General features: G+C 40.1%; 1 protein-coding gene across 1 annotated transcript; it reads right to left on the bottom strand.

Annotated features, from left to right (window-relative positions):
* Window positions 1-1,374: 1,374 nt before the first annotated feature.
* gnaz (guanine nucleotide binding protein (G protein), alpha z polypeptide) lies at window positions 1,375-23,868 on the bottom strand. Its single transcript, XM_029515570.1, has 3 exons — window positions 23,610-23,868; window positions 11,365-12,685; window positions 1,375-3,184 (listed from the first exon to the last, which is right to left on the bottom strand). Exons 2-3 carry the CDS (start codon window positions 12,085-12,087, stop codon window positions 2,840-2,842), a joined length of 1,068 nt encoding a protein of 355 aa, XP_029371430.1. The 5' UTR covers window positions 12,088-12,685; window positions 23,610-23,868; the 3' UTR covers window positions 1,375-2,839.
* Window positions 23,869-24,205: the final 337 nt, after the last annotated feature.

Here is a 24,205-nt window from a genome sequence, read left to right as displayed (position 1 = left end):
CCATCTGCTTAGCACCACCTTGTGACAGATGCTCATCAGACCCATCAAATTACATCTTGTATTTTAAATTTGTTCTCTTTAGTTCAGCTGAATAATGAATATAGAACATTTTGTATACCTTGCTTCCTTTCTTTCTTTTCTTTTTTCTTTTTTCTTTTGGTGCATCTATTCTCCCACTCTGTAACTTGGTAATTTCCTATTGTTGGCACCAACTGCCACCACATGACCGTCACAAGACATGATGTCAGTGGAATGCTCCCTTTTCAACAGTGGATTTTATTTATGTTCAACTCTCAAACAAATTCCTACTGTTGCTTAAATCAGTCCACAGAGACACACCCCCCTGACCCAAGGATTATTTTCCACTGGGATGTAAATGAAGCTTGAAAAAAAAAAAAAAGAAGAATTTAAAAACAGCAGCTACATAGTACTTGTTTTTATGTACCCAGTCTGATGCATTTGAAGCATTATCCTTACTGTAATCCTATTAAAACATAAAAACACTCACACTACATGACTGTGATAGAAACTGTGTTTAGGAACATCATCCTTTTGTGTGTGTTTCAAAGCAGCCATTATATTAATTGTCTTCTGAAAGTGCTTTTATTTGTCACATATGAAAGTGATCCATATTACCCCATTTTATGTAGTGGCTAAAGTTGGCTACATAAATTTTCTGTTACAGTAAATAAAATCTAATTTGTGTTAGATTTAACGAAGAAGCTAAACGACGCATACGCATTGGCAGACAGTTGGGTCAGCTGGGGTTTATACACTAATTAGAGTGGAATTTGTATGGCAGGCTGCTCTGTCACCCCATCACACATAGGCCAAGTTCATTCAGGACTAATTTAATTGCATAGTTTATGTCCAAATTATTCTGCCCCAGTGGCTACTTTGTATGGTGAGGACAGACACTTTTTATGTCAAGATTTTGAACTTGGAGGATGGAAGCAAGGATTTTTGGACGGTACACGCTATTACAGGTTGGAAATCATTAATTGCAGCATAATTTTGAAAAAATAGGAAGAATGTGACAGTTAGTAGCAGTCTATCATCTATTAAGTACCCTCTCCCGAGTACACTGAATGCCCCAACACCCAAAAACACATTTACTACACCATGGAAATTTGCATAAGTTGTTTTATTCATAGTTGTTGTTCTTTTTATATTTCTTTTTTAATTGTTTTGTCTTTTGTCGAAGTGGACCTCCTATTAAGTCAAGCCTGAAGCCCTTTGCTGAGGTGTTTGCACATCACCCTCTGAACTGAAAAGAAAGGGGAAGAGGAGGAGTGGAGTAGGGATTACCTCCTTCTCTTTCTCTCGCTCTCTCTTTATCTCACAATAGCCCAACTCAACCTTTATTTTCACTTGTTTTAATAAAGAGTGTACCTTACAGTATATTTACACATCATACTGACTGACTGTTTAACAATTTCCACTTAGATAATGGGAGGAAGATTGAACTTTCACGGTTTGCTTCTCTGTTTTCATATTTTTCTTGAGTCTTGTTCTCCTTCGATCCTTTCTCCTCTCATGCTAACAATATAGTGAGGTTTTCCTTGTCATTATCATAATCATCATCAGCACTATCATCATCGTCATCATCATAACATAATAATCACTATTATTTATATAACTCTTTTCAATAGATTCCTCTCTGACAACTGTACAATCGTACACAGTGTTTGACTTTTATATATATTTTTGGGAATATATTATTTTAACCTAAGAAAAAGAGGAACATAATCCAAAAGAAAATATATCAGTATCCCAAAGTAACAAAATCATGCATTTTTTTATGTATTTGTCCATAAAAATTAAGCAAAACAAAACAAACTAACAAAAAAAAAAAAACCCAAATGAATGTTATGGATGGGGTCTGGTCTATTTACAAACTGATCTTGGCACTGGTTTAGTTGTCTCTTTCTTGAAACTGGAATGATCATAAAGAATACTTTTGACTCTACTGAGCTTAACACTGCTATAAACAGCAGGTTTTAGAGACATCTCCTTTTTTTTTTTTTCTTTTTTTTTTTAAAGCACAAAAAAGATAAAAGAACATGAGGAACAGAACATAAGAGAGCCAACCAGAGGAAAAAAAACAAAAACTGAGTGTAGAAAAAATTTTTCTCTTCAGCTTTAAACTGTGGCAGTTTCCTTTTTTTAGGCAGAAACCCTGTGACATCATGTCTACTGACAATGTTTTTATTGTTGTTTTTGTTTTTTTGTTTTTTTTTTCCCCTATCAATACAGGCTCCATCTACATTTTCTTAGGTGTGGCCACTGGTTACCATTATTAGGTTGAAAATCCAAAAAGAACATTGGTTCTGTCAAAATTCATCTTGTAAAGCAGCATTAACTGACTCAGGCAAATAAAATAAAGGAGACAAAAGTAACTGAAATCCCCCCAACACGGCCCACCACTCAGTCCCAGGTTCGTCAGGTGGCGAGGGGTAGCTGTCTAAAATTTCCAGTGTTGCCTTGTCAAACAGGTGTTTGACTGCTCATCTTGTGTGTGAACAAACATAAGGTTGTGTGTCAGTGTGTGTACGTGTGAGTGTGTTTGGGTGTCTCTGCATACTCGTATTCAGTGCAAACACATAGGGTAAAAATCCCACCTTGACCACGGCCCATCAGCTCTGTCATTTCAAGTGAAACAGTTTGATCTACAGATTCGTCGCTCCCTGGCCGCTTTATTACCTCATTTCCTTCCTGCAGTTGTCTGTTGCACCTCTTCAAAGAGATAAAACGTCAGGCACACAGACCCGCTTTTTGTTTATCCAGCCTGATGGCAGGCCGCTTTACCCACCCCCCGCCCCACACCCAGCGTCAGGTCCTAGCACAGGCCAATGTACTTGAGATTGTTCTGGATGATCACGTCCGTGACAGCGTCGAACACAAACTGGATGTTGCTGGTGTCAGTCGCACAGGTGAAGTGCGAATAGATCTCCTTGGTCTCCTTGTTGCGGTTGAGGTCCTCAAACTGCCGCTGCACGTAGACAGCTGCCTCCTCATAGGTGTTCTGACCTTTGTAGTCAGGGAAGCACACTGTCAGGGGAATGCGTTTGATCTTCTCAGCCAACAGGTCCTTCTTGTTGAGGAAGAGGATGAGCGACGTGTTGGTGAACCAGTTGTTGTTGCAGATGGAGTCGAACAGGCGCAAGCTCTCTGCCATGCGGCTCTGTTAGGAGTTAAAAGAAGACCATTAGGAAACTGTCTCACAGAGAGGAAACATTTGAACATTTACACATCATTTGGCCAAAACCTTAAAGAGGAAATTAGACTGCGCAATTAAGATGAAAATGCAGACAGATAGGAGGAGGTCTAACGTCATCCAGCACGTTGTAGATATCCACTCAACTGGCCAAAGGGACAGCTTCTCTGTTATGTCAACAGAGATTTGAGACTCAGACACATAAACTCACATTCTCGTCTGAAACATCACGCTCCTTTTAACACCACTCACTCTTTTCAAGAGCAAATTTGAGAATTTATCAGTCCCAGTGGACGTCAATTCTATTAATACTGCTGCACAGAAATGCATAAATATCTTTCTCCATTGTGAAGAAAAGCTGCAAAAAATTCTGCAAGTGATTTATATGAAAAAATTAATGGATCCTGTCTAGACAGGGACAAAGACTGTTGACAGGCAGGCTGTTTACACTGGGGACACGCTGGTTTGACCTTATACAGCTTGTTGTAACAGAATCACTTTGCCACTGGGACTTCTAAAATCTTACAGGACAGTAGCAACAACACTGACTACTACCTCTTTGCATCTCCCTCTGTGATTTAGACTCAATTCAAAAGCATAAAATCACATGTTTTCACAGCACAGCTCTGGTGTTGGAACCCTGTGTGACATTGGTGCATTATTGTCCCGAGCTAGCATGGCGCTGGGTGTCACATATCTTTCCCTCCAGAGTTAAGAGGGTAACTAAAATGTGTTTTATTTCAGCATTTTTTAATGGAAATCACTAATATTGGCCTTGTGAGACAAATTATTAGATTGAAAAATAAACGGAGGGAGAGGGTGGATGAGACTAATGACTGTTGTCTGCTTTACACCGCAATTTAGACACTCGACTATAATTAAAGCGTTTTAATGTTTTCAGTTTTTCTGAATGAACTTGAAACATCACCTGGTTTCATTTAATTGGCACAAAGATTCAGTTTGACTGAAGGACAAACTGACGAAACTTTGGTGGTCAGATGTCAAAGTCACTGTGACCTCTCAAAACATGCTTTCAAACAGTTTGTTTGCATGACGTAATTTCATAATGTCAGGACGAGATGATGATGGAATGACATTTTAAATTGTAAAGCTCGAAGATCAACCTCACTGTGACGTCATAATTTAGTAGTAGTTCTTTCAGTAATAGTATATTATTCTTTTTGGGATTATATAATTTATCATTCACTGTTTTCATTAGATTTCTTTGGTAAGAGACACAAGACTTCACTTTATTTAGTGTCTTTTTGTGTGTGCGTGCGCAACACTGAGTGTATCGCTCAGTGTTCATGTGACATTGAATGTATAAGAGAAAACAAAAAGAAAAGGAAAGAAAGTTGATCCATTCATGGCAGCTGCTGGCATGTGGCAAATGGGCAGTAGCTTGTGACTGCGAGGCTGTCAGATGGAAGAATGCTGTTTAAAAGGTTACAGAAACAATATGATGCTCAGAGCAAATCACAAGATCTGCACAGCATGAAATATGAAACATGAAAAAAGATATGAGGCAAATGGCTGAGGATTAGACAATAATAGTTCAGATTCAGAGTAAACCCCGATTATTCAGTGGTGTATTTTTGGATAGTGATGAAAAGAAATGATTCTGAGAAACCAAAGTTGTAGGTAACCTTTACACACAGCCGCCAAAATAAGTTTATTTAGTTCATGCAGTTTAGCAGATTATGTAATGGAAGAATTTTTTCCCCCAAGAAACAAAGTGAGCATAAAATGAAGTCTTCTGAATCACAAGTGTTGCAAGCTGTGAACTAGAGACTGCGCACATTTTCTTTAAAAAGACAAGATCCTAAAATATGAAATGATTGTTGAGAACAAAAAGACACCAGAGCGAGAAGGAAATAGGTCGATGTCTTGCTCAAGACGAATTGCAGAAGAGAGTGTTTGCAAAATATGCGAGACCCCAGTCTGCATTGGCTTCTTCATGCTACTCTTTCTTTATCAATATGTCTTTCTTTTCGCTCCCTTTCTCTCACTTCTCAGATGAGACTGAAACACTTTCTATAAAGGAAAGTATCCCTGGGGACCGAGGCAGGTCCCAAAACATTCTGTGAAGCACAAAGTCATGTCAGGGCTGTCTGACCCCACTTCTCTTCACTGGGTGTCAAAACAAGAGCCCAGCTGCTAAGAGAGTATGGCAGAAGACAGCCAGCTGAGCATGAAGGGCTCTCTTGTGGCTTCACCTGGCCACTACAGCGCTTGTAGATTACAGTAAGAATTTCTTAATGGGAGCGGGAGGATGGGGGAGAACGATACCCAGGAGCACAAAAGCATGCAGACCACCTCCCTTTGCTTGAAACATCCATGGAAAAAAAAAAAAAAAACTTGAAAGTGCTCTCTCTCTCTCTCTCACACACACTCACACACACACACACACATATATACGCTGTTTACCCCCTCACCTCCTCCTGTATGAGGACTTTGGAGGCGCAGCCCTTAATTAAGCTTAAGTATTAATGAGGAAGTTCATCCCGGTGTCATTGCCTTGTTTCCTATAAATGAAAATAGTGTGCGGTCACCCCATCCTAATTCATTAAGGTTCATTTTAAATGTCACAGCATTACAAGGATGGGCGCCTTGCACTGATCAGCCGATGTGGCTGTTTTTCTGTCACCATGCTGTTTCTGTTGCACCTGAGAATTTCAGTATGCAAGCTTCTCCCTTTCTTTTTTACGCCGTTTAATTCGTCAAAATCTCTGTTACAGTCGTACACACTATTATGCTGGGAACAATTGTGTTTGAAATGCATAACTGTTCCAGTATAATGTAAATCATACAAAATTCTGACTGAACTAAATAAGCAAGACACAAAATGTGACCGGGTGGACAAAACGTGACCTGAGCGGCTGTGGTGACCTTCAGACTGGAGGTCACCATTGAACCTTTCAGTAACTTTTTAGAGAATTGAATGTTTTGCCTTTAGCCGTTGGAGATGCAAAAGACAAGAATTTGAATTAAATTGTAAATTCTGTTATCATTTAGAAATAGATATGTCAGCGTGTGCTCTCTTAAAAGGGGAAAACAGAAAGTGAGACATGATCTTTTCATGGCAGAGTCACTCCTTTTACTGGAAAGCTCTTATTTTTTTAGAACACCATTGTGCCATATAGAGCAAATCAATTTTTGACAGTGATGCCTTTGATGAAATGATAACGCATTGGATGGTTAGGTGCTGTGAAAGGGGGAGGGAGAGCTTTGCTGTCAAACACTTTGAGACCCAGATATTCTGCATCTTGTTTGTGTACTTGTGAATAATGGTTGATGTCAGACTGATCTGAGAAACTGCTGTTTTACATTTAAATGCTAATGTCACATGTTGTCTGTGCTGTGGCATGAAAGAAAAAGCACACATTACTAACTGTGGCATAAAAACATGTATAAAGATGAACTTACACGCTGCCTTTTGGAGAGTTTAATAAAAGCATTATTTTAAACAATAGAAATGGAGCTGACACTGCAGTAAGTGTCTGTCTGATCTCAACACAAGCTTAAACAACCCTTGCTTTTTATTTTCTATGCTTTTTATTTTCACCACACACACACACAGAATTCAGCGAAGTGCAGTTGTTCCATATAAACCTGGACTACACATTCATAGTAACATACACGTTTAAAACCACATACACAGACATGCAATAGCTGCATGCACAAAGACACCTCATATCTATCTACCCAGTGCTGCTGTTTGTTGTACTGCGCCCGCCACATAACCACACATACACACACCTTACCCCACCACTCCTCCCTCATCTCTTCCTCTCCCCTTCTCATCCTCCCTTCTCTCGTCGTCACAGCTCACTGTCAACAGGGCAGGATTAGGAGCATTTGACTGGCCTGTTGCTTAGCAACAGTAGCCCCGGCAACCGATTCATTATGAAGACAGGGATGGGACAGAGAAAATGCATCAGGGAATGGGTAAATGTTGTACTGTAATTATTATGGTGTATTTTCACTCCACTGTGTGCTTGGTGCACTGAAGCTCAACTGCCATCGCTCTGGATGGGCTAAAGTTTGTTTTCTGCTTGTGTAAAATTGGGGTAATCTTTGAATGCTAATTTTACAAAGATAATCACAACAAGCAATCACTATGAAATGACAATTTTTTTGTCTAATGAGAACCCTCGAAGCGACTAGTTTCCCACAGCCACTCAACAAGGATTGCCATATATACATGTGCATTTAAATACTCTCACTACTTGTGCCATTTTCTATTAGATATCAGATAAGGCGATTCATAGAGCCTCCTTTCAAACACACTTATTGACAAGGCATAATTCCACAAGGGTTGCCAGAATTGCAGTACTTGCAGCTAAGGCTAAGAAAAAGATGAGTCAGAGGTGCACCGGAATAGAAATTGATGAGTCACCTTACAACTTATTTCACGAAAGTATTGTTTCTGTCCAAAGATTTATTTCACATCAATAAATTAACTGCATGTATGCACTACTTGTGCTTGGCACAGTTTTAGCCACCTAAAGGTAAGGAAGGTCACAGGTTTCTTTGTTCCTACTGTGCTTACACACAGACAGGAAGGTCAATGTTTTCATTGAGTGAAAGTATAAATGTTACTGATGCTGGAGGGGAATTTCCTCTACTACTAAGCCAGTTATTTAAAGAAACATTTCCCCCTGTCTATGTGTGAAATGTGATTCTAGCAAATGGATCATTTTTACAAAAAACCCCCCAAAAAATTAGTTAGTTAGTTAGTTAATTAGTTATCTATACAGACTTGAACCAGTACATGTGTACGACCTTTTTTATGTACTGGTCAGGTCTTCAAAGACAGGAGACACCGTCCAGTCTAATTAATAGTGAAGTAGCAAAGCTTTTTAACTTTTTGACTAGTTCATATAAAAAACTTATTTTATATTAAATCATTGATTTTTTTTTTTTTTGATTTTTTTTTTAAGTAGTAGTTGAAGTAGTTTGTCTATCTTTGCATGTGTTCCAGAGTCATCTTAATGGCCCAGGCCTTTACCCTCATCTTCAGCCAATGAGGACCTTGGATTCTTGCCTTCAATTCTCTCAGGTAGACCAACCACTTAGTTCTGATGCTTAGAGAGAAAAATCAGGTCCTCCAAAGTAGCTTGGAGTGTGCCATGCTCAACCGCCGTTCAAGTACTTTGTGCTCTGGACTTGTGATGCTGTCTGACTGATTAGAGGGCTGATTCCATCTCCAAAATAGAAGAACTATGTTTCGCCACTGTGTTAGGGATGGAATCAAGTAAGGACTGCATCAGAGGAAAGCCACGTTTAGGGAGGCTGGCAGTTCAGCAGTCATGCTTTTACGAGATTTATCCAACTCTGTAATGAGCATCTCCTCAGTAAGGCAGCGAGCAGCTGTCATCTTGCAGCTTTACCTGAGGCAGTGAAAGCGAGACTCTGTTGTTCCAGGTTTTTGTTTTTGTTTTTTTTTAAACCCACAGCTTGTGTTCATTTATTAATTCTCCTTAAAGTAAAGTCAGTCTCAGTCACTCACTCATTAAAAAAATGACACAACAAACGAAAAAAAATGGGAAAAACTTTGGAAAGTTACAGAAATCACACAGGATGCAAACACCACTACATTGTTCATCTGGAAGTTCAGTCAATGAGGACCTAACCATAAACATGACCAACGCTTATCACATCTTAACAGAACGCTAACTGGGTTATAATCTCTATAAATCTTATATCCATATGCAGCACACAGATACAAACCCTGTCACCTGCACTGCAAATCTACTGAGCATGTAGCGACTGGACTATGTGTTAGGTAGTGTTGTGTCAGCTGACATGGTTTATAAAAGCAAGTGATTCCAAGACGCAGGAATTCACTGAGGAACTGTAGATGTTGAGGTAACAACAGAAACAATACATTACCTTACTAACATTTGGATGAGTTGTAAAATGAATATGATATTTAGACGCACTGCGATAATACAGTATACTGTATCCATCTAGATATGATTGATTTTTGCATTTCACATTTTCAAGCCAATTTGTTCAAAATTAAATATTTGAGCTCATGTTCAATAATTCAGTTGTAAACAATAAATGCAGGATTTTATTGGTGTGCAGCTTTGATGCGCAGCCACTTATGGCTGTCATTTACCACAAAAAGGACCATAACATTGGCGTCTGTGAGTTTTCTGAGCCTCTGCAATATAATTTTCATATCCTGATTGTGACTAGTATCCAATCCACACCCATGTAAGTGAATAGTGTTAAAATCCAACAACAACTGGATGTGGTTCAGTTATATTCTTACTCTGAATGGATCAAATGCTCTCTAAAATACATATATAATAATGTATCCCTTTATCCAGCTTAAGGATGCCTTTCTTTCTTTCTTTCTTATGATCCCCAAGTTTCTTCGTCTCCTATCTTGCAATACTAAAAGTTTTTTTTTTTTTTTTTTTTTTTCCTCGAGTACCTGTGAACTCCCATTGCTACACAGTGCCTTTACAATCTGCTAATTCTCACAGGTACAGCCTCACACTTTATGCTGTGAACTCAATTAACACCATGCTGCATTTTCTCCTCAGACTTTATTTTTAACCTATAAGACTAATTGATTTCATGTTCCAACCTTGCAAAAATGTGCACCCTGTTTTATCCGGGTAACCCATGAGTTATCAGGCCAGTTCAGTTACAGAGATGACAAAGTTTCCTGTACACTCAAGCTATTTCTAGACCAGGTTGTATAAAGACATTAAGTTGACCCTAGATACCGAAGCCTCTGCAGGGAAAATACGGAATTGCATCTGTGAAGAAAGGGAAAATAGCTGACCCTTCATAGTTGACCTAGTCAGAAAAAGGTAAAAGAGTACCCATTGTTGACCTTCCATTATCAAAAAAAAAAAAAAGTGGTTAAACAAGCAATAACTACTCAACTATTCAAAAACACTCAGATAAGGAGGTGGATATGCTGTAGATAGGAAATTGTTCAAATTCCATGACCATGAAAAGGAGATAAACACTGGCCTCTTTCAGATTTAAGATGACTTTGATAGTTATAAGTCACCTATTTTTACAAAATGAGTCCACTTCTGCCCACAAACAAAAGACTTGGGGCCATAAAAATGTCCTTATTATTTATTACACAAAACTGGCTGAACTGTACAAAATCATTTAGGATCAGAGTTGAAACATGAAAAAAGGATTGAGTGGTAATGTTTTTAATGCCAGGTTGTTTGGTGAAGCACGCCATACAATTTTGCAATGATTCCAGCTAAGAGTGTTGGACATAAGTAGGGCCAGTGGCATTATTTATTTTTGCATATAATCAAAGCACAAACCTGATCCTTTTCTCAAAACTATTAAAACCTCGATGCATTATTGTCCTGCTGCAACTGTAGCACACTAGAGATTTTTTTCTTTTCATTAAGATAACTGTGTATTTCCACCCAACCCAATGTCCTGTTTTGACAGTTGAACATCAGTGTGCTCAGCAAGATGTTATCATGTTCTTAATCAACTTTGCCACAGACCACAGTGTAACACACGTATAAATCAACTGACATAAACTGTAGCTTCTTGTAAAGCAAATCTTGCTTTGTGTTACAATGATTGCAACACGTTGCAACTGAAATTCAGTCTTCAGACAAAAAACGTAAAAGTGTTGCCTCTGGAGTTTGTGAACATAACCTAAAACTCCAGTCCATGTCCTCCGATGCTGAACCAAAGAAGCAATTAGGAGAGAAAAATTTCAGCCCCAGAATGGTTTCAGTGTTGCAAACAGAAATGTACAGAGAGGAAGTGACACAGCCGAACAGGTTGTGTTGCCTCCACTTCTCAGAACTGTTAAGTCATTTGACAGAAAAAAACGGCATGGATATGGAAAATCACTGGAGTCAACTGGATAACTATTGTCTGTCTCACACAAGAGATGTGTTTGTGTCATTTAGATTATGTAATCCTGTGGTGAGAAATAAATGTTCCTCCTCTTCTCACTGATGGTGTAAAAATTTCACTGAAGAAAATATTTGTAGAATTTGTTCTAATTGCGTCGTGAATGCTTTGTCCAACTTAAAACTACTGTGATCGTGTGAATGGTTGCTATATGTGAGAGGGATTTAGTGCACACATAAGTTCATGAAAGTGTAGGTCCTTTGAGAGCACATGCTGCTTACCGTCTGGTTGTCCTCGTACAGTTTAAGGTCATAGCCGCTTAGCTCGACACAGAAGATGATTGCAGTCACACCCTCGAAACAGTGGATCCACTTCTTTCTCTCTGAACGCTGTCCGCCCACATCTACCATCTTGAAGGTGAGCTCCTTGAAGGTGAACTTGTTCTCCACAATGCCAGTGGTCATGTCACGGGAGCGCAGGATGTCCTCAACGGTAGGGATGTACTCAGGTGCAGAGATGCGGTCCAGGTCGTTCAGGTAGTAGGCAGTGTTGTCCTCTAGGTGGTATTCATTGGATCGTTGAAAGCACTCCTGGACCCCTGAGTCAGCCCACAGACGTTTCATAACCCCCAACAACTCTGGAGTGATCTCCCCCTTGCTCTCAGCCGGTCCTGTAAGGGCAAAGAGCTGCACGGCGTCATAGGCACGATCAGGATTGTGGAAGTCGATTTTGAGAGTGGTCAGGGCCCGGATAATGCGGGTGAGAGAGTCGATGGCGTTGTAAAGAATGAGGGGCTTGTACTCCTTGCATGCTTCCAGGTTGAAGCCTCCGCTGTGGATGATCTTCATCTGTTTGACAATGGTACTCTTGCCTGAGTTGCTGGTGCCCAGTAGCAGCAGCTTGATCTCACGCCGCTGCCGTTGACTCTCTGACCGCAGATGGCGGTCGATTCGCCGCGAACGCCGCGCGGCTTCTTTCTCCTCCGAGCTCTGACGGCATCCCATGGTCCTCCACCACGTGGTGAACACAAAGGAACTCGTGCTGCTGCTTGATGTGAGAGCAAATTATAATGAAGAAGTGACTAAAAAGGCTGGAGAGGGTTTTCACCAAAGGTAGAAGGTTGCTGGGGAAAACGCAGCTGAAACTTCAGAGTGGACCAATTTAACACTAGACAGGAGAGCCTCCACACAGAGGAGTGACTCAGGAGTATTTCATTCTTTTTGTTCAGGGGAAGTCTGTGAGTCCTGTGTGGGCAGAACCCAGACTTGTGGGATGCCCACACAGTGCCTGGCACTGAGGTAGGACTGCCTGCTGAAGCCAAGGGAGCTGGGGTTCATAGCAGGGGCTCCCCCTGAGGAAAGGTGCTGAAGGACGGGTGGAGAATGTTCAGTATTTGTCAGTACAGAAACAGTTTGGACTTGATGCGTGTGATTTGCAAAACCCCCTCACTCTCCTCCCACATGGCTCTTGTGGTGCATTGCCCTTGTTTGGCCTCTGCAACCATCAGCTTCAGTTCGATATTTTGCCTGTTTTTCTCCTGATAAAATCTCTTCAGCTTCTTCTTCAGTGTGATATCTCCTCGACAACTGACGGCCTCTCAGTCTGCCAACACACAAGACAGAGAGGAGACATGAATAACAGGTTTTGGACAAATGAGACTAGACGCATTACTTTGTGTCCTTTCATCAACATAAGATGATAGCAATGATTTTGCAACCAGTCAGCCGAGGCCTATTAGGGCTAAAATTATTTTCAATAAATAAATAAATAAAACGAAAACCCCGAAACTTTAAACATTGTGAAAAATGACTTGATAGTTTATTCTTTAAGCTAATACCTGCAGTCATGCTACCTGAGGCTAACTGCCTCCAGGGGTTTTAGCTCCACATACAAAGGTAGCAGCATTCTTCTTATTTTACTCTTGGACAGAAAACACGCATCTCTCATCAGGCAATTTGTTTCACTGACATGCATGTGATGCACACAACCTGTGCTGCACATGCATGTCACTTGCCATTCAACTGCTGCCATTCTGCCCTTATTCTGTGTACACTGCCTCTTCAGATTTCTGCTCCAAACAGTCACACGCTCCATCTCGCTCCATCTGCAGTTTTGTGTTACCATAGACTGAGCTAAAGTAGATTTCAGCTGACCGTGACTATCCATTAGACTCCACCATACAGACAGACTCATGACACGCACAATGAAGGTCAAAAGTACACACAAAGAGGCAGTGTAAAACACACTCAAGTGGAAAAAAGAAAACTGGTTGGAAAAGCGAAAGAAAGAACAAGATAAATGTCTTTTTTGTGTTTAATAAGATCTTATGCTCTTCAGCTGCCTCTGATTGCCCTCTGTCTGGTCGACATCAGGTAAAATCCTTATTTATGATCACAATGGAGAATAACAGGCTCAAACCAGCAGGTGCCTCTCGTTCTTTCATGCCACCGTAAAGCCCCGTCTCCTTGTTCAGACATCTGTGTTGTTATCCTTCAGATTCCTTCAGATTCACACGGTGATCGGAAAAAGAATAAGAAATATCTCTGAGAAAATTTGCTTCCCTTCTTCTCTAGCTTTGATATATGAGCTGCTGAAAGGTTAGAACTTTTACTCTGGTGAAACAAATATTGAACAGTAATAATTTTGGGACATGAAATCGAATAAAATGCTGTCTTAGAGCATTTGATAAATTTAAAGCAAAATTTAATCTAGAGCAACGAAAGCCTGTGGGACTCTGTGATAAATAGATGCACATTGAAACAGGCTGCATGCTATTGCCTGAGTAACAAATGTGAAATCATACTGTGGCCTAGTTTTGCTGGTGAAACTATACTCTGCATTGATAGATAGAGAAAGGGAGAAAATATCTCAGAGCTCAGTGAGTGAGTGAGGTCCACTCTTCAAAAGACTGAGAGGACAAACAGAGCAGAACAGAGCAATAACAAAGCATGACAACACAAACAGAGAGCGGAGCATTGTTTCCTGGCTTCAGGCACCTGACTACTGTCTCAAAACGGCATAGCAGCCAAACCGGTTAATACACATCACTGATTTCAAGGGCCGAGAAAACACATGAAAAGAGCATATTCTATATCAGCTATATATGTGTTTAAATGTTCAATTTCAGAAAACTGGACCTGAGAAAGTTGTGCTCGAGCACAGAAAAATCTGTATCTTAAATCCTCTGTTATAATCTCCATGCTGGTTGACAGTATAGATGAAAATCTAGTCTGTTGCCTCCACTAATAGTTAGTAAATAACTCACTTTTAGACTTGCTTAAATTTCTCATGATACTTCCAGTGATGCTTCTGTGCCAATTTTTTCCTTTCTTCCTATACATCAAACCATCTTGCTGAAAGATGGACACCTGTGCTAGTTCACAGTTGGCTTTCGTGTGAGGAAGAGACATGTCACTTTAAGAGTAAGTAGGTGGATGGAGAATCATGGGGGCCACGGAGAGAGGCCACCATCTCTATGTATCATGAGGGCTGAGGTAATATGATATCCAAGATCAGGCCAAGCCTGGACACTCTCTTTACTTTCACAGCTTCTGCTGCATACAGCCTTCACCACTCTCCCCAGTGCTTAGCACCTATTATTAATTTACCATGCTGCAAATAATTATAATCATGCCCTTTATTAGAGATAAGTACATGTTGTCACAGCGCATCTCTATTGTATAACGTTCCCTAATATCCATGTTGCAGTTGAGCCCGCAAAAATGTTATTAAAATAAAGGTCAGTCAAATTAGATTGAGTGGTGATTTTAATCCATTGGTGACTGGATTCTGTTGTTTACACACAATTTATTGTGTCCACAGATGACTAAACACACTAAGAACGTGCATGTGTGTTTTTAATAGCATGTTGTTGTTGTTTTTTTTTCTAGATTTCTACTTAACACCTGAGGAAATGTGCTGTGTTAAATTCTTCAGAAAGTCAGTTACATAACGTCATAACAACAGTATTCACACAACTGCCACTACCCAAAAATAAATAAATAAATAAACAAAGAAAGAGGAAACTGAAGCGCAGTTGGCTGGTTAACCCTTATCTGTTTGCAGAAATACAGTTAACACCAAATTTGTCAGTACAGCTGACATTGTAAAGTATATAGAACATACACTGAAGCAGCTACTTTTGCAGCTAAATGAGCGCAATAAATTCATGTGCTGGTGTGGAATGAATCTCATTCTGCTACAGGAAACAGGATTTAACTCGAACTAAGTTAAACCCAAAGAATTGGGGGGAATGAAGATGATGCTCCATCAGAGTAATGTATCATGATGGGATTGACTGAACTAATTTAAAAACTCTTATTTTTTTATGAATGAAAAAAACCAATGTGTGACATTACCAGAAGGTTGAGAGGTGCATGTGGGCTTTTGGTCACCTTGTAATGCCTTATGAATGAAGTGTGAAGGTTTGTTTGTCAGCACTAGCTTGCATTTCAAGAGGTATCACATGAGGTGCTCTTTGTAGAATACATCTGGCATAGACAGGCAGCAGGAACACCAACACAACTCACAACATTAGCTAGACATAAATGTTTCATAAATAGTTTTCTTCAGTAGGGGACAAACAACCAATCATTTTTCACATTAATGAGCCACCCAACTAGCATCCATTTACAAGAACTCTGACAAAATCAAGAAAATAGGTAAGCAGGCAAAGACCTTTAGAGCAGCGATCTGGTCACTATCATCTGAGTAAATGAATGAAGGAAGTGAGTGCTTTCGTTGGGATTATACAGAGAGGCACGTGTACGGTCAATATAACTGTAACTATTCAGACCGATATGGTAGCAGGGAAACTTGACTCTTTGATGACTGCACATATGTGCATAACCAGTAGGTTAACAGTCCCATTGAACTGTGTGTCACAGTGTGCGTGCATTAGGGCCTGAGGAAAGGCCACAGGGACGAGGACCTGATTTCAGTGGCCCTCACAGAGGGAGGCAATCTCAACTAAAAGTTTTCATACAAAGAAGAAGTGGAATGTTCTTTTGCCTATTGCCTAAGATTAACAGAAACTGCAATGCTATATCTCCCACACTAACAGAAATTGAAGCTTGCATGCCTTCAATCAGCTGCACAATGCTTATGTTTTCTTCCTCAGCAGGCAGCTGTTTCAGTGGCTGGAATATTGCTTCCTGCTCCTGACCGGCTTTCCCCTGGCTGCCTGACAAAAAGGGGTTACTGAAAGACTCTGGGCTGTCTGGTCAGTGTCCATATACAGTGTCAGAGTCTTACTGGAATCTAGCAGAGTTATTTTAACAATAATATCTGCAACTCCAGGAGGGAAACAGTAGCTAATCCCGAAATATGCACTATGTCTTACCATTGTTTCAAGGTGAAGTAACCTGAGTGGAACTGTGACCAAAGGTGTCAAGGCCTGATGTACGTAACGCTTTCAGTTCTGCATTCAGTTCATTTTCAGTTCAGTTCAGTTCCATGGACACTCCAATTCTTTGAATGAAATACAAATAACGCTGTGATAGACAAAGTATATACTAATCATCAGATAAAAATATGTTTAAGTAAAAAAGGGAGAAAACACACAGACATGTAAGACTCCTGGGACAGAAAGTTGGCCAGCGGAGCAGAAAAGGCCTCTAAGCGAGACGGCTGGAGAGACGTTATTAATGTATGTGATGCCACACGGGAAGCGAAGAAGCAAAGCGTCAGTGAGAAAATCTGAGGTGATCAATAGGAATATTTTGCTCATCTATCATCGTCTTGAGCAGGTTTTCCTGCAAACTCAAGGCAGATAAAGAAAAAAGTTTTAGGAGCTGACAGAAAAGAACAGACGTTTCACCATTTGATTTGATGTAGTTCAGGGTAGTGAAATATGTGGACCGCTTTCATTCGAAAAGGAAGGCATATTTAACTGACAATCTGGTAAATGGATGTTCAGGCTGACTAACCCTCTTTCAAAGATATAATAGTTGGCATTTTATCCACACAGGACCACAATTTTAAGATGTATCACAGGGAAACTGGCTTGACTGTTGCTTTGATCGTTATCAAGTATTAAAAAAAAAAAAAAAACAGATTAGATAGAGCTCTGAAGTGGATCTGTGACTGAATGAGGTTGTGGACCTCTAAAGGGGGAAGGGTGAGGTAAGATTTGTGCAGATCAGTTGGAGGTGTGTTGATTATAGCTCGTACTTCATAGCAATAGCCGGTTTAACGTAATTCACATGGATGTTAGAATCTTTTTTTTTAAAGAGCTAAAAAAAATTTAACTGTGGTAATAACTGTTGACAGTTAAAACACATGATAAGAATCTGATCTGCTACTGCTACAACTGCAAACAGAAGAACAAATCTCCTTTGGAAAGAGCAATGTGCCACCTACAAAACAATCAAATGTCTGTGGGAGGGTGAAATATGGCAAATGATGTATGCAGTACATCGGTGGTGCTTGGTTGGTCATTGACAAAGAAATCTTTATCTTCAGGCTGTAATCACTGGAGGTTTTTAAATATTTAATCAGGAGCAGACATGTTCTAGCAGTCCTTGCCTTTTCAATGGAGCTCTGTAAAGGTAAATATTCCCATAAGTCCCACTTTTCATTAGCACAATTTGATGGAAATCAGAGTGCAAAAGTCAAATCAGAAAATCAAATTAAAATCAGATTCAGATGCAATTATGTTAAGGCTTACACAAACTGAAACTGAATTTTCCTTATAGAAAGAATTTATTTACAATCTAATTACAATAAATTATTCTCAGAAAACTTTAAAAAGGATACCATAGCTTACAAAGGTTAATGTAAGAGGACAAGCCTTTTATTTGGAATAAATTTTGGATTATCTTTATTTTAAAGACATTTTTCATTTTGAAAACATGAGGTTTCAAAAAAGGTTTCAGTCTTTGGAGTACGATGCTAAACAGGTGGATGATGGGTTACAAATGATTCAAATCAAGTCTTAAAACCTTAAAGTCACCCTCAGCTACTTTAACTTGTGTTGACCGGAGTATTTTTGGACTGGACTGCGGTACACACCCGTGAAAGAAATAAGTCACAAAAATACTGTATCCATCCATCTTGCAATAGATATGTATGAAGTCATTCTATCTGGCTGTTGTGTGGATATTCATGCATATTATTACTGTACATATTGTTGACGCTTGTATGGGATATATCAATAAGAGATGCATCAAATATAATGATTTATTCATGCAGTAAATCTGAACAACTGAAGGCATTTTAGTCCTCTAAATGCCTTATTCAAAGTTACTGCATATGTGTTTGATACTGCTAACAACAAAGCGCCGCCTGAAATCTGACCTCAGAGTTTAATCAACACTCTGACAACTTATCAAGTGAGGATTTATTGCAGGATTATTGTATTGGCCTACACTAAGTATAGTTAAACCTTATAAGCTGGTGAGTCATTGTTTTTATTGGTTGTTAGCAGTTAGATAAATTATGAAGATTGGACACTGAAAGAAAATGTATTAATTTGAAAGATAGTCAAATTAGCTCTTAATTCTTGTGTAATGCCTGCAGCCATGATCCAGAATAATCGAGATATATTTTAACTGATGCAAAGTATGAGAAAGAACATAACAAAAACACTTAGTCAAGCGTTCAAGGATTCTTTGGATTTAAGGTAAGCTAGTCTTACTGAAATATCGAATCAACTATGAGTAACACAAGCAGTTATATAACCTGATCTAACAAGACAGTTTGCTATTTAATCATACTTCCTCATTTGTGTGCTCTCTTAGTTCAACATAAAACCATTTGATGACCATTAATGATATTTTCTGAAATGAACCAATACGTTTGATATGTGTAATGTCAGTGTGTTCTCCTGCAGAACTGAAATCATGGAGAATTGTCATTTACTAAATGGTTGGCCCTCAGCTGCTCCAATCACTACTTCTAAGAAACACGCTACATCCAAAAGCCAAGCAGTACACTGTCATATCTAGTTTAAAGTAATTCCAGTATAAAATGTTAAACAAAATTTTGTCATTCCTTCCAACAAAAAGTTCTATGTGTAATATAAAATTCAACCACGCCTATTCTCACATCTCCATTTCGCTTATGCTATTGTTTGTTTAACATTTTGTGTTTCACTCCCTGACATGCCGGCCCGAATGTGGACTTCAGAGAAAGACGCCTGTATACACTACACATGTGAGGACACTACTCATTCATTATGGAAAACAATGATGGGCAGTGTTCACGTTTCCACTCCCCCCAAAACAGCAGGCTGTTTAGAGGGAGGAGATGGTGTGGTTGGAGGGTTCGGGGCGGGGGCTTGAAGCCTCTGTATGCCAGATACTTCTTGATGATAGTGCTCTGGTTAACGTTCCTGATCTCGATGGCTGTGTTCCCCCTTCTCCAATTCAGTGGGTCACACTGAGTCACAAGGCCAACCAGCAATGACAATGGCATGTTTGTGCACAGGCTGAGCTATGGGTAGGCTTCTGATGTGAAGGAATAAGACGATACAAGGTGCACACTAGCATCCGCATGTGTGTAAGTGTGAACACTGGTGGGTACACAAGTGAATATGTGTGTGAGCATCAAGGCACCTTTTTTTCTGCTCGTAGAAGAAGAATTGTTTGCACTATAGTGTATGCTAAGTAGACGGAAACAATCGAGGTTAGCACTGCAAGTATTTGAATTTACATTCATGAATAGTCACTCCAACATAATTTCATGACAAGCAAGAAAAACACTTTATGCAACAGAAGGAAACTGTGGGTAACGAACTCTTCAAGGCTTCTAAAGCCCGCAGACATTATCAGTAGTTATTGATTTGATAGCTGGAACAGGAAAAGGAAAATATGTCATCATGCAGCAGATACAAGAATATGAAAGGCAGTAGGCCAAACAATTAGTACTATAAACTAAATGCTATGAGGACAGAGAATATGGTAATATAATATTAAAGACTAAAGTATTGTACATGGTGAGCATGCTTAGCAAATAATGAAAAGATCTTCCACTAAACGAAATCTTTAATTCAAATTATGTATAATTTTGTGGTAAGATATTGGATGATAGTGGTACACTGTTTTACTAAATCTGTTGGATTTTTTCAACAATGACACGGAGAGGAAAGGGATTTTAGAAGAATCACTATATCGTCACAATTTATTGTGAAAACAATGACACACACCCTCAATTCCATTCTACTTTATGGTATTTTCGTGGAAAAAAGCCTTCATGAAAATAAACTAACTTACTTTTGGCTGTCTTCCACAAAGCCTGTATTAGTATTACAGAATTTACTGCATACTGCATGTAGACACCAACATCCCTCACTAGTGGTTAGTAGGCCATAGCACTCCCCCCCCCCCATCCTCCCTCTTCACCACCTCCTTGTTGTCATATGACCGCTGTTATGTGTGTGCAGTGGAACACAAAGTTGCTCTGTTAGTCCCCTCTGCTCTGCCCTCTCCGATTTAAGTGCTGGGGAGTAAGGCCCTCTCACTCACCGGCCTCAGGCAAACAGACAGGCCCCTGTATGCAACTACCAGCAAGGATTAGAAAAGAGGGCAAAAAAGAAAGTCTAAGCTGATGTCGTTTTATCTAACACCAAACGATAACTTAATCCACTCTCATTCACAGAGCCCCGCCCAAGGTTTTGATCGTTTCTGCTGACAGCCGTTCCTGCTTATGCTTTTCAGTTAACTGTTGTAAGTAATTTATTATTCCTCTCAGCATCAGTGCCTGTCTATAACAAATGGCTGCCAAAAAGTGTCTTATAGCCATTTGTGTGGGGATGACACTTTGTCCCAGTACCTGGCAAGGTTTAAAGACCCAAAACAAACAGAAGTGCTGAGCCAGCTGAATCAGAGCAATGTCCTGTCTCAACACAAAGTGACTGATTGACGTGGACTTTTAAAGACACACATTTCCTCTGTGGCTTTATGGCATATTTCATTGCTGCTGCTGACTGTTAAAGATCAGTTTTTGTGATAAGAATGATCAAATCTGAGTTCTGCTGCTTAATTATTTCTAGGAAATAAATTAGATCTTTGATTAATCAAATGATTTCAATAAGCAGGCTGCTGAGGGAACAAGGCCACAGCACACTGGCCTCCTCAGTGCTACCTCAACAGCCACTGTCACTTTAAAACCAAGTCTGTCCCTGCTGTCCCCTGCCATTATGTCACACAGTGGAGTGGCTGTGGCAAGTAACAAAAGAGGTGGAAGGAGGTCAGCTCAGCATAGGTTTGTCACACTGTCGCTCCGGTTTTTATTTGTATAAATGCTACTTGAGTGCCACATACTAAGAAGCATTAGTGGTTGGTTGTTGTTGGACGAGACTTCATGTGATACCTGTTAAAGGTTGAGTCTTGGAGCATTTGGCCCCACAAAACTACTTAATCAATAAGCAATCTTTTATTATGTTCAAACAGTTACAATTTAAAAGACTATGATGACATTTTTATTTTATTTTTTTCAGTGTGTGTGCATGTTGATGTGTGTGTGTGTGTGTGTGTGTGTGTGTGTGTGTGTGTGTGTGTGTGTGAAACTTGGTGGAGGCCCCTTATGAAAGCATGTGATTAACTTTTATATTTCTCAGTGGGACCTCATCATCCATCATTTTAAAGCCAAGGTCATCATTGACCTCTAACATTTCTGGATATGTTGCAAATGAAAACCATAAATTGTACAGTTTATATTAAAAGTTATTCAGCTGTTAGTGCAGTTTGTTGGGCAGATTAGACCTTTTCACACAATCGATATGACCTTAGTGTGTCGTCTCATCAGCCAGTGACTGTAGCAGTTGTTGACATTGAGAGGAAAGCAAAATCCCAATTGTAAACATGAGCAATTGTGGGTGGAAAACACACAGTCATAACTGCAAAATGCTGTTTGCACAGTTGGGTTTTTGTTTTTTTGTTTTTTATTAACATGCTATAATTAAACATTACATTGACTCTACCAACACCCATACATTTGGATTAATCAGTTCATCCTGTTTTCAGTCAGTTCCTCATTGACATATATATATGTAGTTAATCTGATTTATCGACAGAAGCAATTTAGGATGTTAAACTAAACAGAAAGAAGTGAAACGTAATATACTGTTGGTGTAATGTTATTTGATCACATTCAAGTTAAAGCTACTCCCGAGGGCTAACCTTAATCTGCCAGCTAACAATTAACATCAAGTCAACCTGAACGGAGAAACACTATAAAGGATTCAGCTGATATAATATTCCTGATATTTTTTTGTCTCAGTGGTGCTCAAGAGATGAAGGCAATGAAGAATTCATCCACCATCTTTGCATTGATTTACAGATGTCTCAGGGCCTCAGTGTGAGCGGCTGCTGGCGGAACTATCACAGACACATCCAGCATTCTTTCTGTGTCACATGTTCAAAGAATCACTGTCTTTCTACCACCATGAAATTATCAACCCCCCCCCCCCCCCATCATCGATCCAATCTGTTCCAAATCTTCTCTGTCCTTCTTCCTCTCTCCTGCTCACTGCTGCATCAACCTCCGCCCCTCTGCCCCATCTGCCTCCCTACTGTTAGACCCCCCAGCCCCTCGACCCCTCCCTGCACTGGTTCTCTCACTCTCTGAAGCATGTAACACAAACACACATACAGTACACACAAATACACAACCCAACCCCCAGTGAACACAAAAAAAAAAAACCCAAAACAAAACTATAACACACTTAAAAATATGAATGATTGTTGAGACAGAAAATGTCAGGAATCATCCTGTTTTGCCTGTTAAGTAATGACCACACTCTGTCTCCGTTTCTTTCCGCTTGTCACTGTTAAGATACATTCATGAGCAAACAGCTGGACACAAAGCAAGCCAAACACCCAAGCCTACATACCCTACATACCCTACACCCTACACCCCCATTATGAATCAATGTTGATGTAAATTGTCAGCAATTCCAGACAGCAATTCCAACAATGTTCCTTTGCTGCTGTTTGGCCACAATTTTCCCGGTTTTCCCGGTGCCTGCAGAGCCATGCTCTGTGGGATTTGTAGACCTCCCACTGCACATTCACATTCAGTGTCTCGTGAAGCCAGTTGTAAGTACCGAACACCTGATCATGTGTGATGGTGCTTTTACGCTCTCATTTCCCGTCTATCTATTTAATAGATTATGGACAGAGCACAGAGACGTTCATGCAAACAGACACCCACACACATACACACATCTCTGATGCCTCTGCTACTTGTCCTACATACATTAATTACACAAACTAAGCACTGCATTCAGATAAAAGCATTCTGTCAGAATCAAGGATGCTCTGGGGAGATGATGAGGCAAACTGCAAGCAAAAGATAGCAGCGTCCGTTGGCACACAGCTAGCAGGGTGGAGGAGGGGACTGGACAGGCTGCCTGCCTTGATGCCATGAACATCACCTTCCCCATTTTATCAGAAAAACACCCTCACTCGCCACAGGATGGCTATAATGAAGCAGGATCTTGCTCCTCCTGTGTTACCAAAGCATGCCAGCCTTGTGGTGGTTACAGGAAAAAAGAAAAAAGCTGTGTGAGAATAGTCAGGCTTACCGTGTTCACAAGACAGCATCCATTTACAAAGGATACTGCAGACAAGCCCTTGCAGGGAGGGAAAGGCTGTGTGCAATCCACCTTTAGTCCTGCTGCCTCATCTTCATATCTTCCTCATATTCACAAAGTCTCACACGCACGCACACATACACAAACAAATACATGTACATCCCTCTCTCTTTCAGTTCTCCTCTTTCTCTGTCTTATTAACATCTGTGTTCTATATCCTCTCTTGTTTGCTCCAAGGCAGTTGAGACACTGCAGCGATGGGGGTGGAGGGCGTGTATATATGTGTGCGTGTATTTGAGTGTGTCAGAGACAGAGAGGCAGAGAGAGGGAGTGCAGGACAGAGATGGAGGGAGGAGTCAGCAGGGATAGAGAGGGAAGGGGGAAATGGTCAGGATTAAATCATGAGAGTAACAGAGAGCGAGCGGGAGAGAGAGAGAGAGAGAGAAAACAGGCTTTGATGGGGTAGTTACATCCAGCGTATCTTTATTTCATGCTATCGTGATAAAATATACATTGGTTATTAAGGAACCTGAGCCCTGCTGACTAAAATGGAGCTCAGACAGTGAGTGGCTCTGTTTCTTGAGGTA

This window comes from Echeneis naucrates, chromosome 12 (assembly GCF_900963305.1).
Source record: "Echeneis naucrates chromosome 12, fEcheNa1.1, whole genome shotgun sequence".
Lineage (NCBI taxonomy): Eukaryota > Metazoa > Chordata > Actinopteri > Carangiformes > Echeneidae > Echeneis > Echeneis naucrates.
Note: the sequence above shows the minus strand (reverse complement) of the source record. Positions and strands in the feature narration are given on the sequence as shown.

Bases quoted from the DNA above. Each gene is read 5' to 3' on its own strand.
- gnaz (XM_029515570.1), bottom strand. From the start codon at position 12,087: ATGGGATGCCGTCAGAGCTCGGAGGAGAAAGAAGCCGCGCGGCGTTCG. The intron at 3,185-11,364 runs GTAAGCAGCATG...AACTCCTAACAG, and splicing joins TGTACGAGGACAACCAGACG to AGCCGCATGGCAGAGAGCTT.